Here is a 14,383-nt window from a genome sequence, read left to right as displayed (position 1 = left end):
AAAAATCAGGTCTTCTGCTAAAAAGCTTTGATGGTTCTGTATTATAACACTTTATCAAATATGTCTATACATCAGAATCACTAAGAAGCTTTTAGAAAAACAAATACAGTATTTCCCCTCACATCTTATATGCTGGAGATATGTTCCAAGATCCCTACTGGATGCCTGAAACTGGATAGTACCAAACTTTATTGATAGTTTCTGTTTCTTATGCAGACCTATAATAAAGTTTAATTTATATTAAGTACAGTAAGAGATTAACAATAACTGAACTATAATAAAACAATTATAACAACATACTGTAATAAAGTTATGTGAATGTCTTTGAGGGTGTTATTAAGTAAAATAAGGGTTACTTGAACACAGACATGTCATACAACAGTCGATCTGATAACCCAGACGGCTACCAACAGTCTTCAGTGGGGAGTGCAGTTAGCATGGCTGCACAGGACAAAGGGATGTTCTTGTTCAGGAGGTAATGAGTTGGACTGCATGAGACTGCATCATGCTACTCAGTACAGTGCACAATTTAACACTTGTGAATTAATTCTGGAAATATCCATTTAATATTTTCAGATGGAAGTTGATCACAGGTAACTAAAATGTTCCAAAGTGAAACCGAGGATAGGGGGGATTACTGTACAAATTCTGATGCACTTAAGAATCAGGACATCTAATAATGATGGGATTGTAGAATTGGTTTTTTGTTGTTGTCTTGAACAATCTCCTAGGAGATTTTGATGCCTCTGATTTTTCAGCAATTGGGAACTGATATCTTACAAAATAAAGTCCAGTCTTTTTGGATAAAATTCAAGGGCATCGCACAGTCAGACTTTATTCTCTCTATATGTCATCTTTCATTCCTACAGGTATGCTGTTCTCAGACCACACTACACTGAACTATAAATGTACTGACTTTATTTTGTTCTTTTACTCAAAAATGCCCTTTTCCTGCCTCACAGACTGATGGAATCCCATTTCTGTTTTTAGGATTTGCTACTTCCTTCTCCCCATTGCTAATTTCTATATTTCTGTGGTTTAGTGTTTGTTTTATTACATATATATTTATTGGTGTATAATTTATATACAATAGAATTCACTAATTTAAGCATACAATTTAATGATTTTTGACAAATGTGTATGTTTGTGTAACCATTGTCATAGTCAATGTAGAACATTTCTGTCTCCCTTAAATGTCCTCATACCCTTTGCAGTCAAGCCCCTTTTAATACCTCAACTCTAGCAATTACTGATGTGCTTTGCCTCTGTAGTTTTGCCTTTTTAATCACACAATATATAATTTTGTGTTTGTCTTCTTTCACGTAGCATGAGGCCTTTGCAATTCATTCAGGTGATGTCTGTATCAGCAATTCATTTTTATTATTGAGTGTTAATCCATTATACAGTGACACCAGAATTTACTCATCTCTTCAATAGTTAGCTGATGGACATTTAAATTATTTTCAGTTTATTGGCTATTGTGAACATTCGTGTAAAAGTCTCTGTGTGGACATTGGTTTTACATCTTCTGGGTAAATCTGTAGGAGTAGGATTGCTTAGTTGTATGAAAAGTGTATCCTTAACTTTAAAAGACTGCTTTCCAAAGTGCTGTACTAGTTTATGTGATAATTCTTATCTACTTTGTTTTGGTTAACCATATACGTGACTTTTTCCTTTGTTGAACTGAGGACTTTTTAAGGGCAAGAATCTTGATATCCTTATACCAAAGCCTACATAATATTGTGGATACTTAATTTTGAGATTGGATATTCAGTCTCAATAGGTTATTTTGTGTGATGAAGATAGAAATGGCCCTGGCCAGATGGCTCAATTGGCTAGAGCACCGACCGGAAGCACAGAGGTTGCCGGTTCAATCCCCGGTCAGGGCACATATAAGAACAGATCGACATTCCTCTCTCTCTCTCTCTCTCTCTCTCCCCCTCTCTGGCTAAAAATCAATCAAAAAAAAAAAAAAAAAAGATAGAAATGACTTTCTCATGGAATGAAAATATGAATTGAGTGATTAAAAATTATCTTTTTGTCTTTTTTTAGGAAGAATTTTGTTTACTTGCTTGAAGGGAAAAATTAAAATATTTAATATCAGCAAGGATGACTATTTAAATCAGTGATTAATTCAAATTTATATATTGAACATATTTTAGCACTGGATATAATATAGCAGATGTTTTATAGCTCACATTTTTTTTAGCAATCACAGTATGACAATTTCAAACATATCTGTTTTTTTGGGTTTTTTTTCTTTTACATGTTCAGCATTTACCTCAAAAGGAAGTATTGTAGGCCTGCATTGCTTGGGTTTTCTTTGTTACATATATATGTTGTCAGTTTGATACTCAACTGTTCAGTTGAATTATACTTCATCTTTTTTTTAATTTAATCAGAATTTAAATTAAAAAAAAATTTTTATTCATTTTTAGAGAGGAGAGAGAGAGAGAGACAGAGAGGGAGAGAGAGGAGAGAGAGACAGAGAGAGAGAGAGAGAAAAGGGGGGAGGAGCTGGAAGCATCAACTCCCATATGTGCCTTGACCAGGCAAGCCCAGGGTTTTGAACCGGTGGCCTCAGCATTTCCAGGTCGACGCTTTATCCACTGCGCCACCACAGGTCAGGCCCTACTTCATCTTAATGTTTCCCTGAAATTGATTTAATCTTTTGTAGTCTGCCATATTCATTGGGAAAACTTCATTTGAAATTCCTGGCACTAGAAGGAAATCCTATGAGAACCATTCGAAGAGAAATTATAAATGTAAGCATATTTAGAAATCAGCTTCAATTTTTAAATTTAAAATTCAGACATATGTGTTAATGTATAAAACTTTAAGATATGTCTTAGTAAATGTGTTCATCTCTTTCTCTTTTCAGAAAGGAACCCAAGAAATTTTAAAATATTTACGAAGCAAGATTAAAGGTACTTTTAAATTTTCTTCTATAGATTGAAGGATAATATGAAATATAGTGAAGCGTTAATAGTGCATAAATTTACATGTATTTTGGGTATAGTTAAGTAGAGGAAATGTTTCCTGGCATGTGTGGCTCTAATTTTGAATCCAGATAGGCCACAAGTATATTGAAGTTATAAAAACATCCTTAAATCAACAATAATATCATTCTGTCTTTAACCTATTGTTTTGTGTGTTATAGTATACCAATTAGAAAAAATAAGAAAGATTCAATAAGCACCAGTGCTTTAACTTTGAAAGGCGCAAAATTTGACTTTTATGGTGTAATATTTGGAGTTTATACACACGCACACGCACACACACACACACACTTGCTTATATATGTGATATAGTGTGTGAGTTTTATATATATGATACATAATTATAATAAGATACATGGATATATATACACACACATTGACTGGAAAGTATATTAACAGGTATTTGAATATCTGCTGCATTTGCTAAGTTCTGATAAAAGAAAAGACAAAACACATTTTTCAGTATATATTCATTTAGCATGAACATTTGTCAAAGGAGAAAATGAATCTATGAATTTAATATTTATTTTTAGAGAGAGGGGAAGGGAGAGAGATGAAAGTCATCAACTTGTAGTAGCATCACTTTATTTGTTCAATGATTGCTTCTCATATGTGCCTTGACAGGGGGCCTTCAGCCAAGCCAGTGACCCCTTCCTCGAGCTAGCGACCTGTTGTTCAAGCCAGTGACCTTGGGCTTCAAGTTGATTCCATGCTCCAGCTGGCGACCCTGTGCTTACACTGGATGAGCTCATGCTCAAGCTAGTGTGACCTTGGGGTTTTGAACCTGGGTTCCAGGTTGCATCAGTGTCCCAGGTTGATGCTCTATTCACTATTCTACCACTGGTCAGGCTCTATGAATTAAATTAAAAACAATTCTTTTATTTATTTATTGATGTTAGAGAGAGAAACATTGATTGGCTGTTCCATTTATTTATGCATTCATTGCTTGATTCTGTTATGTGCCCTGACCTGGGATTGAACCTGAAACCTTGGTGTATTGGGATAATGCTCTAACCAATGCTAAGCTGCCCAGGTAGGGATGTAAATTTAATTTTTAATGCTTCACTAAAACTATTATATATCCCTTTATTTTTTCCAACAAGAGAGACAGAGAGAGGGACAGATAGGGATAGGCAGGCAGGAAGGGAGAGAGATGAGAAGCATCGATTCTTCGTTTCAGCACTTTAGTTGTTCAATTATTGTTTTCTCTTATCTGCCTTGCCTGGGGACTGAGCCAGTGACCCCTTGCTTAAGCTATCAACCTTGGGCTTCAACCCAGTGCACTTTGGGCTCAAGCCAGTGACCATGGGGTCATGTTAATGATCCCACGCTAAAGCCAGCAACCCCACACCCAAGCTGGTGAACCCGCACTTAAGCCTGATGAGCCCACACTCAAGCAGGTGACCTCGGGGTTTTGAACCTGGGTCTTCTATGTCCCAGGCTGTTCTCTCTGTACCACTGCCCGCTCAGGCTTATATAGATATGATATATCCCATTTTTATTTAATGTATATAATATACACTAGAGAATTAAGATTAGAGCAAAAACATTTGTTGTCTAATAAGTATGTATATTGCAGCAGATACCACCAAACCACTCCAAAACTTAGTGGATAAGTGCAGCAACTGTCAATTTAGCTCAAAAACTCTACTGGTTATGCACAGCCTCGCCTAGCACCATATGACCAATTAGTATATGTGAAATAAATAATCGTATACATCAGTAATTTTTATTTTATGCCTTGGCCTTATAATAAATTATTAAAATAAGGTCTTTCCAGAAAGTTTTCTTTCTTTTCAGGTTTGCTTTCTCCTATAGAAAAACTTGTTTATTCTAATATGAATAGAAGTCATGTCAGAATAATCAAAAATTTTTAAGGTAATTTTTTAAGAGTAGTTTAAGGTTTACAAAACATTGAGAGAAAGGTAAAGAGATTTTACATATATCTTCTAACCCACACATGTATAGCCTCCTCAGTATCAATATCACTCACCCAGTGATGAACTTACATTGACATGTCAGAATCATTTGAAGTCCACTGTTATCTTATGGTTCACTCTTGGTGGTGTACCATTATTTTAATATCATACAAAGTATTTTTGCCACTCTAAAAATCCTCTGTGATCTGTCTCTCCATGCTTAGCAACCAATGATCTTTCTCTTGTCTCCCTGTTTTTGCCCTTTCCAAAATCTCATATAATTGGAATCGTACAGTTAGTAACCTTTTTAAATTGGCTTCTTTCACTTAGTAATTTTTTTTTTTTTTGTATTTTTCTGAAGCTGGAAACGGGGAGGCAGTCAGACAGACTCCCTCATGCACCCGACCAGGATCACCCGGCACGCCCACCAGGGGGCAACGCTCTGCCCATCCGGGGCGTCGCTTTGTTGCGACCAGAGCCTCTCTAGCGCCTGAGGCAGAGGCCAGGGAGCCATCCTCAGCGCCTGGGCCATCTTTGCTCCAATGGAGCCTTGGCTGTGGGAGAGGAAGAGAGAGACAGAGAGGAAGGCGAGGGGGAAGGGTGGAGAAGCAGATGGGCGCTTCTCCTCTGTGCCCTGGCTAGGATCGAACCCGGGACTTCTGCACACCAGGCCGATGCTCTACCACTGAGCCAACTAGCCAGGGCCTCACTTAGTAATTTATATTTAAGTATTTTCCATATGTTTTTATAGCTTGATAGCTCATTTATTCTTAATGCTGAATAAAATTTTACTGCCTGGATGTACCACAGTTTATTCACCTCCTAGAAGATATCTCAGTTGTTTCCAAGTTTTGTCAATTACTATTAAAGTTGTTATTTTTTTTTGTTTGTATATGTCTTGTTTTGATACCATTTGTGAAAAACAGTATCTTTGCTCCATTATATTGCCTTTGCTCATTTGTCAGGGATCACTTGACTATATTTATATATTGGGGGGGGTTTACTTACAGGCTTTCACTTCTGTTCTTTTGCCACTATCACAGTGTCTCTATTAATATGACTTTATAATAAGTTGAAATTGGATAGTGTCAGTCCGCTAACATTGTTCTTCTCCTTCAGTATAGTGTTGTCTATTCTGATCTTTTGCCTCTCCATATAAACTTTAGAATCAGTTTGTTGATATTGACAAAATAATTTGGATAGGATTTTTTTGGGATAGTAATGAATTTATAGATCAAGTAGGGAAGAACTGATCTTGACAATATTGGGTCTTTCAATCCATGAACATGGAATTTCTCTTGTTAGTTCTTTGATTTTATTCATCAGAGTTTTATAGTTTTCCTCAGATAGTTCTCTGCATACAGTATTTTATTAGATTTATACCTAAGTATTTTATTTCTCAGGTGCTATTGTAAATTGTATTGTTTTTAATTTCAAATTCTACTCATTTATTGTTGATATAGAGGAAAGCATTTTCCTTTTGCATGTTTACCTTGTATCCTCAACTTTTTGTAATCACTTATTTAGTTCCAGGAGGTATTTTTGCTGATTCTTCATGTTTTCTACCTAGATGATTGTGTCATCTTTGAACAAAGACAGCGCTCTCGCTTTCTTCCCTCCCCACAGCTCTCTCTCTTTCTCTCTTCTCCCTTTCCCTCATTCTCCCCCTCTCTCTCCACCATGTCTATTTTGGCCTTACTTCCCTTAGGCATTTCTCTTTGCTTTTCCCCCTAAGCTGCAGGGGCTCTTCCTTTGCCTTTATGACTTGTTTCCTGAGCTCAGGCAGACCAGTGGGCTTACTTCTTCTACCTCTGTGACTTTCTAAATAAACTTTTGCTTGTATTTAATCTTGGCACTGAATTCTTACTTAGCCAAAACTCAAGTACCAAGATTGCTGAACTGAGGTGCAATGGCAGTAACATTCTGGTGCTGTTCCAACCTTCCAAACACGAAGGTTTTTATCTGAGTCTTGTTTCTTAATACCAGCTTAAAATCAGTGTTCCAAAGAGCAGCTTTACAGTGGTAAGACTTTGGTCCCCTTCACCCTCTATTCCTAGTCTACTGAGCATGTGTGTGTGTGTGTGTGTGTGTGTGTGTGTGTGTGTGTGCGCGCACACACACACTTATCATGAATGGGTGTTGGATTTTGTCACATGCTTTTTTATGCATCTATTGATATGACCATGACATTTTTATTTTTTAGCCTGTTTATGTGAAGGATTACATTAACTGGCTTGTGAGCCTTGAACTAGCCTTTCATACTTGCATTATATCCCATTTGTCATTTTATACTTTTTTAGATTTGATTTGCTAGTGAAGGGAACAAAAGTTTTGCCACCCCGAAGCTGCCTTTTTGGAATAATTGATTTTAAGAAACAATCCGCAGCCTTACCAGGTGGTGGTGGTGGCACAATGGATAGAGCATCTGCCTGGGATGCTGCTGGTCCCAGAGTCAAAACCCGGAGGTCGCGGTCTTGAGTGTGGGCTCAGTACTTTGAGCACAGGGTCGCCAGCTTGAGCAGCGGGGTTGCCAGCTTGAGTGTGGGATCATACATATGACCTTATGGTTGCTGGCTTAAGCCCAAAGTTTACTGGCTTGAGCCCAAGGTTGCTGGCTTGATCAAGGGGTCACTGGTTTGACTTGAGCTCCCCTGCCTCCATCAAGGCACATATGAGAAAGCAGTTAATGAACAGCTAAGGAACCCCAATGAAGAGTTGATGCTTTTCATCTTTCTCCCTTCCTGTCTGTCTGTCCCTGTCTGTCCACCATGCCCCACCACATACACACTCACACATCTTGGCTGGTTGACTCAGTGGTAGAGAATCCACTTAGCATGTGGATGTTGTAGGTTTGATTCCCAGTCAGGGCACACAGGAGAAGTAACCATCTGCTTCTCCACCCTTCCCCCTCCAGGTACGCATTGCCAGGGGGGAGGGGTTGCTGAGGATGGATCAGTGGAGCCTCTGCCTCAGGCACTAAAATACCTGCATTTCAAGCATGGGTCCAGATGAGCAGAGCATCTGCTCCAGATGCAGTTGCCTGGTGGATCCTGGTTGGGGCATATGCCCCAACCTCTCTGTCTCCCCTCTTTTTACTTTGAAAAGAAGAAGAAGAAAAAAAACAATACTCGAGGGAGCCTTCCCTCCTTTCCTGCCAGAGAGATTCAAAGAAACCTGCTTTAAGAAGAGATCCCTGGACCTGTGGTAGCACAGTGGATAAAGCGTCAACCTGGAATGCTGAGGTTTCTGGTTCGAAACCCTAGGCTTGCCTGGTCAAGGCTCATATGGGAGTTGATGCTTCCTGCTCCTCCCTCCTTCTCTCTCTCTCTTTTACACACAATCTCTCTCCTGTCTCTCTAAAAATATGAATAAATAAAAAATTAAAAAATAATAATAATAAAATAAAGATTAAAAAATACTTAAGAACAATAAAAGAGGTACACACTAGATTGTTATTAGAGTTTTAAAATATTAACAAAAAATATTAAAAAAAAAAAAAAAGAAGAGATCCCTGGCTTTCTTACCTTGGATATCTTCACCCTAGCATTAATGAGAAAGACTCCAAGCCTGTAGCTAGAATACACCCTGTGTCCAGTTGTTCCTGAGTTGCCTAGCAAAACTTTTCCTTTCATATATATTCTGCTTTTCCTCAGTGACCTGTAAATTGCCCATTCTCATTTCTGAAATCTAAGACCCTGTTTTTCTCCAATTTTCTTTTTTCTAAAATGTCTTATATACCCAATGTTGCCTTTTTATCTTTGGAACTTTTGTGCCAATGTGAATACCCCTTGCACATGTATTAAAATTTGATTTTCTCCTATTAATCTGTCTCTGTTCATTTGATTATTCGCCCAGCGAGAAGAACTTAGAAGATGGGAGGAAAACTAGTAATATTTTTTAGCACCCATATTTGTATTGTGTTTGAGATTTAGTATTGTGTGAGATTTTTACGTGTATTTTTATGAGAGATACTGCTTTCCAGTTTTCTTGTAATCTTTTTGACAGATATTAGGATAATGATGGCCATGTAAAATGAATTAGGAAGTACTCCTTCTGCTTCTAGCCTCTGATATTGGTGTAATATGTTCCTTAAATGTTTGGTAGAATTCACCACTGAACCTGTTTGGAAGGTTATTAATTATTGATTCAGTGTTTGTAATAGATATGGCGTTTTAGTTTTTCTGAGTCTTCTTGTTTGAGTTTAGCAGATTGTGTCTTTAAGGGTATTGGTCTATTTCATCTAGATTATCAAATTAGTGGGCATGTTGTTCATATTACTTCTTTATTATTTTCATTCCATAGGATCTGTAGTGGTGTTTCTTCTTTCATTTCTGATATAAATAATTAGTGTACTATCTCTATTTCTTAGCCTGATTTAGAGGCACAATTTTATTGATCTTTTCAAAGAACCAGTTTTTGTTTTCAATTTTCTCTATTGATATCCTGTTTTAAATTTTATCAATTTCTGCTCGACTTCTTATTCTATCTCTTCTCTTTACTTTGCATTCAATTTGCTCTTCTTTTTCTAATTTTCTAAGGTGGAAATTTTGATTATTGATTTTAAGTCTATGTTAGTATGTGCATTCAGTGTTACAAATTTCCTTCTGAAAACTCCTTTTACTTCATTCAACAAATCTTGTTAAGTTGTGTTTTCATTTTCATGTAGTTCAAAATATTTCAAAATTTCTTTTTAGATTTCTTTTGTGAGTCATTTGTTATTTGGAAACCTGTTATTTAATTGCCAGTATTTTGGAATTTTCTAGTTGTCCTTCTGTTACTGATTTCTAGTTTAATTACGTTATCTGAAACCAGACATTGTATGATTTCTATTCTTTTAAATTTGTATATTTATACATTTTAGTTTGAATATATGTTTTTATTTCTCTTGCATTTATTTCTAGGAGTAGAATTACAGGGCCATATGGTAACTTTGTTTTGTCACTTGTAGCACTACCAGACTGTTTTATAAAACAACTGTACCACTGTATATTCTTACCAGCATTGTGTGAGGGTTTTGATTCTTCCATATCTTCACAACACTTGTTTTCTGACCTTCAGATTCCAGGTATCCTAGTGGATGTGAAGTATCTCACTGTGGATTTGATTTGCATTTCCCTGATGACTAATGATGTTGAGCATCTTTTCATGTGCTTAATGGTCATTTGTACATCTTTGGAAAAATGTCTCTTCATATGTCTTGCCCAATTTTTAATTAGATTATTTACCTTTTTATTATTGAATTATAATAGTTTTTTTTGTTTTGTTTTTTGATTTTTGAGAGAGGAAGGGAGAGAGAGAAGCACCAATTCATTGTTCCACTTCGTTATGCCAGTGATTGCTTCCCATATGTGCCCTGATTGGGGCTTGAACCAGTGACCTTGGGCTCCAAATGGCACACTCAGCCACTGACCAGGCCAAACTATAATAGTTCTCTATGCAGTCTAGATATAAGTCATATGTCAGATATATGATCTGCAAATATCTTCTAACCCACTATGGGTTGTCTTATTTCTGTTGATGGTATCCTTTGAAACACAGAAGTCTTTTTGAATTTTCATGAAGTCAATTTTTCTGTTTTTTATTTATTTGCTTATCTTTTGGTCTCATATCTAAACATCCTTTGCAGAATTCTATTTTATTAAGATTTGCCTGAGTACTTTCTTTTAGCTTTTATATTTTTGCTTTACATTTATGTCTTTGATCTATTTTGAGGGTTTTTTGTTGTTATTGTTTTATTTTGTTTTTTATGCAAGAGAGAGAGAGAGAGACAAACAGACAGACAGACTGGAAGGGAGAGAGATATGAAGCATCAATTCAGAGTTGTGGCACCTTAGTTGTTCATTGATTGCTTTTTCATATGTACCTTGACCAGAGGGCTCCAGCTGAGCCAGTGACCCCTTGATCAAGCCAGCGACCTTAGGCTCACACCAGCAACTTTGGGCTTCAGGCCAGCAATCTGTGGGCTCAAGTCGGTGACCACAGGATCATGTCTATGATCCCATGCTCAAGCCGGGGACCTTAGGGTTTCAAATCTGGGTCGTCAGCATCCCAGGCCAATGCTCTATCCATTGTGCCACCATCTGGTCAGGCAATTTTGAGTTAATTAAAAAAATTTTTTTTCATTGATTTGAAAGAGAGAAGGGAAAGGGAGGAAAGGGGAAAGTATATAGAGAAAAAGAGAGAGAAGCATCAACTCATTTCACTTAGTTCCATTTTTAGTTGTGTACTCATTGATTGCTTTTCCCACGTGTCCTGGCCAGGGTCAAACTTGTGACCTCTGGCATGTCAGGTCAACGCTTTATCTACTAAGCCACCCAGTCAGGGCCTTAAGTTCATTTTTACATGTGGTATGAGATATGGGCCCAATTTAATCCTTTTGCATGTAACTATCTAGTTTCTCTGCACCATTTGTTGAGCAGCCAATTCTTTTCTTATTAAATGGTCTTGCCATCCATGTTGAAAATCAGTTGACCATACATATAAGGTTCATTCTGGACTCTCAGTTTTATTTCATTGATCTCTCTGTCTAGTCTGTGCCAGTACCACACCATCTTGATTACGTTTGCTTTGTAGTAAGTTTTGCAATCAAGAAGTATAAGTCCTCCTACTTTATTCTTTTTCTCAGGCTTGTTTTGGCTTTTCTGGGTTTCTTGCAATCCAATATGAATTTTAGAATCAACTTACACAAAGAAATCAGCTGGAATTCTGCTGGGGGATTACATTGAATCTCTAGACCAGTTTGGGAAATATTGCCAAAAAGTGTTATACAGTATCTGGAGATGAGTGAGAGGATTGATTGTGTGTGAATGAATATGCTTACATGTTAGGAAGTTTCTATTGAAAATAAAGTCTTGGATTTACTAAAAAAAAATCTTAAAGTAAGTAGTATATTTATGTTTACTAGATTATGCAAATTGTCAGATTTTAAATGATTGGGGATAATAATCTTTATTGCATCCTAAACCCTGGCCAGTTGGCTCAGTGGTAGAGCGTCAGACTGGTGTGTGGAAGTCCCAGGTTCGATTCCTGGCCAGGGCCCACAGGAGAAGCACCCATCTGTGTCTCTACCCTCCCCCTCTCCTTTCTTTCTATCTCTCTCTTCCCTTCCCACAGCCAAGGCTCCACTGGAGCAAAGTTGGCCTGGAAACTGAGGATGGCTCCATGTCCTCCACCTCAGGTGCTAGAATGGCTCCAGTTGCAACAGAGCAATAATACCCCAGATGGGCAGAGCATCGCCCCTAGTAGGCTTGTCAGGTGGATCCCGGTCGGGCAAATGTGGGAGTCTGTCGGCCTCCCCACTTCTCACTTCAAAAAAATACAAATAAATAAATTAATAAATAAAAGATAGGCATATGCCTATTTGGTAGACATTTATGGGCAGAAATTCTTTTTTGTTGTTGTTGTTAACATATCTTCTAATGGACCATATTCTGCTTTGGATAAAGGATTTCATGTTTCTTCTGAGACATGTTAGTTATTCTTTGAAGGTTCTTTCCTACTTCTAAGTTTCTAAAGAATTGATTGATAGATTTTGAAGCCACATTATAATAACTTTATTGGTTTTCTATTAATTAAATATTAAATTCAAATTCAAATTTGAGTTATTGGAAATAAAGCATATGACTAAAGACATTCTCACTAATAATATCAAGAAAGCATATTAATATTTTAAAAATGACTTTATACTATATATAGTGGTTTTATATGACTGTTTTTCCCCAGATGATGAACCTAGCCAAAATGACCCTGTTATTGAGACTGCCATGACACTACCTAGTGAATCCAGAGTCAATATGCACGCCATCACCACATTAAAGATATTAGACTATAGGTATGTAATCCATTTCTTTAAACATAAAACACATAGGATACTTAGACATACTACTTCTGAAAAAGGACAGTTGATGAGGAAGAATTCATCAAAGTGCATTAGTATACTTGACTAGAATAATAGCAATTGTAAAATTAATGAAGGGATAGAAGATTAAAAGTACAGTGAACTTAAATGCTCATTCATTAGGTGGTTTATGTTTGCTATGCTTGAGATAATTGATGGTTATTGATAGTAAAATTTTTATAATAAAGAATATTTATGAAAAATAAAGACTGTTTTGCTATTATAAAATATAAAAGATGACATATTTGTTATTAATAAAATTTTCTGACTCCAGAAATCAGAGAGGATTTTATATTGGTGGTTGAGGGGGTTCTATATTGGTAATTAAGAAATAAGTATTGTTTAGTTAATGATCACTCCATGCAGGCAAAGCTTGAGAAGTTGTATCCTGTTAATATATCTAAATGTAAGTCAAATAATGTCATAGTAATAATGTTGTTTTCTTGTACTTACAGTCCTTCAGTAGATATTTCACTGAGGATGCTTTTAAGTGGATGATGTATTAGGGATTAAAAATTGTAGAAGAACGTGAGGGATGATGGCTAATTATAACAACAAATAGTTAAATGTCAGTTCTATGCTTTCATTTAAGATTAAATTTATATTTTATTAAAAATCTTACTAAAAAAATTTATCTTTTTAAAAATGAAACTTACATTTACATTTGCAAGGATCCAGCATAAATAATAATGAATAAATAACTCTTTAGATTCTAATGTCACAGAACTGAGATTTAGAGAAGGTAAGTGACAAAGCTTGTTAATGGTAAGATCAGGAACAGTTTATTATAAGGCCACTACCCTCTCTGCCTTGTCATGCTAAAGGAGAGAGAAATTGGTTTAGGTTATGAGAACACCAATTTAGTATAATGTTATCTTGCAGTTAACTATGATATATACCTAAAGAAAGTTGACAGATAACCCCTATTAGATATTTTTAAGAAAAGGGGCAAAAACAGATTTAACATTACAGATTTAGTTCTACTCTGAGGAGGTAGAGGAATCAATCCATTTACTATGACTTCTCGACATCTTAGACTCTGAAGATATATGTTTTAATTCACATTGAGTACTGTATATAAATGCTCAGAAGGTACAATGTGCTTGGCACAGTTAATATTTTGTGGGGTGGCAGGTTTTTGTGGCATTTTTTATAGAACTAAATAGTCAACTACCTTCAAGATTTTCTTATGAAATCTTTAAAGTTCTTCCAACATGAAAAGTAATAATCTTATTTTTCTGGACTACTAAGAATAATGCAGATTTTAAACATTTTTCATTTAGTGATAAACAGACAACCTTGATTCCTGATGAAGTGTTTGATGCAGTAAAAAGCAACATTATCACTTCTATTAACTTCAGTAAGAATCAGCTATGTGAAATCCCCAAAAGGTAAGAACTGTTCATAATGCCATTTCCATTAAGTTGTGGCTCATTCTGTTTTGTTTGCATCTTAGCTGCAAAAATAATTGTTTTCCATAGTTTTCAAATTTGAAAATATATGTAAAATTTCTTGCATTAATACTTGAGTTATTTAGCAAAACTTACAAAGTATTTTTGGAGGTACTG

At 36.2% G+C, this 14,383-nt stretch overlaps 1 protein-coding gene across 2 annotated transcripts in view; it reads left to right on the top strand.

Annotated features, from left to right (window-relative positions):
- Positions 1-14,383, top strand: part of LRRC40 (leucine rich repeat containing 40) — a 50,765-nt gene that overhangs the window by 22,368 nt on the left and 14,014 nt on the right. Inside the window, exons 8-11 of one of the 2 annotated variants that reach the window (XM_066376555.1) lie at positions 2,678-2,765; positions 2,882-2,927; positions 12,644-12,749; positions 14,099-14,206. In XM_066376555.1, the coding sequence (XP_066232652.1) occupies positions 2,678-2,765; positions 2,882-2,927; positions 12,644-12,749; positions 14,099-14,206 (348 nt within the window). Of the gene's footprint in view, positions 1-2,677; positions 2,766-2,881; positions 2,928-12,640; positions 12,750-14,098; positions 14,207-14,383 lie in introns of both variants that reach the window. The other variant, XM_066376554.1, reaches the window with a different exon arrangement.

The sequence above is a fragment of the Saccopteryx leptura genome, chromosome 3 (assembly GCF_036850995.1).
Source record: "Saccopteryx leptura isolate mSacLep1 chromosome 3, mSacLep1_pri_phased_curated, whole genome shotgun sequence".
Taxonomy (NCBI): Eukaryota; Metazoa; Chordata; class Mammalia; order Chiroptera; family Emballonuridae; genus Saccopteryx; species Saccopteryx leptura.
This window is presented reverse-complemented; position numbering and strand designations above follow the sequence as displayed.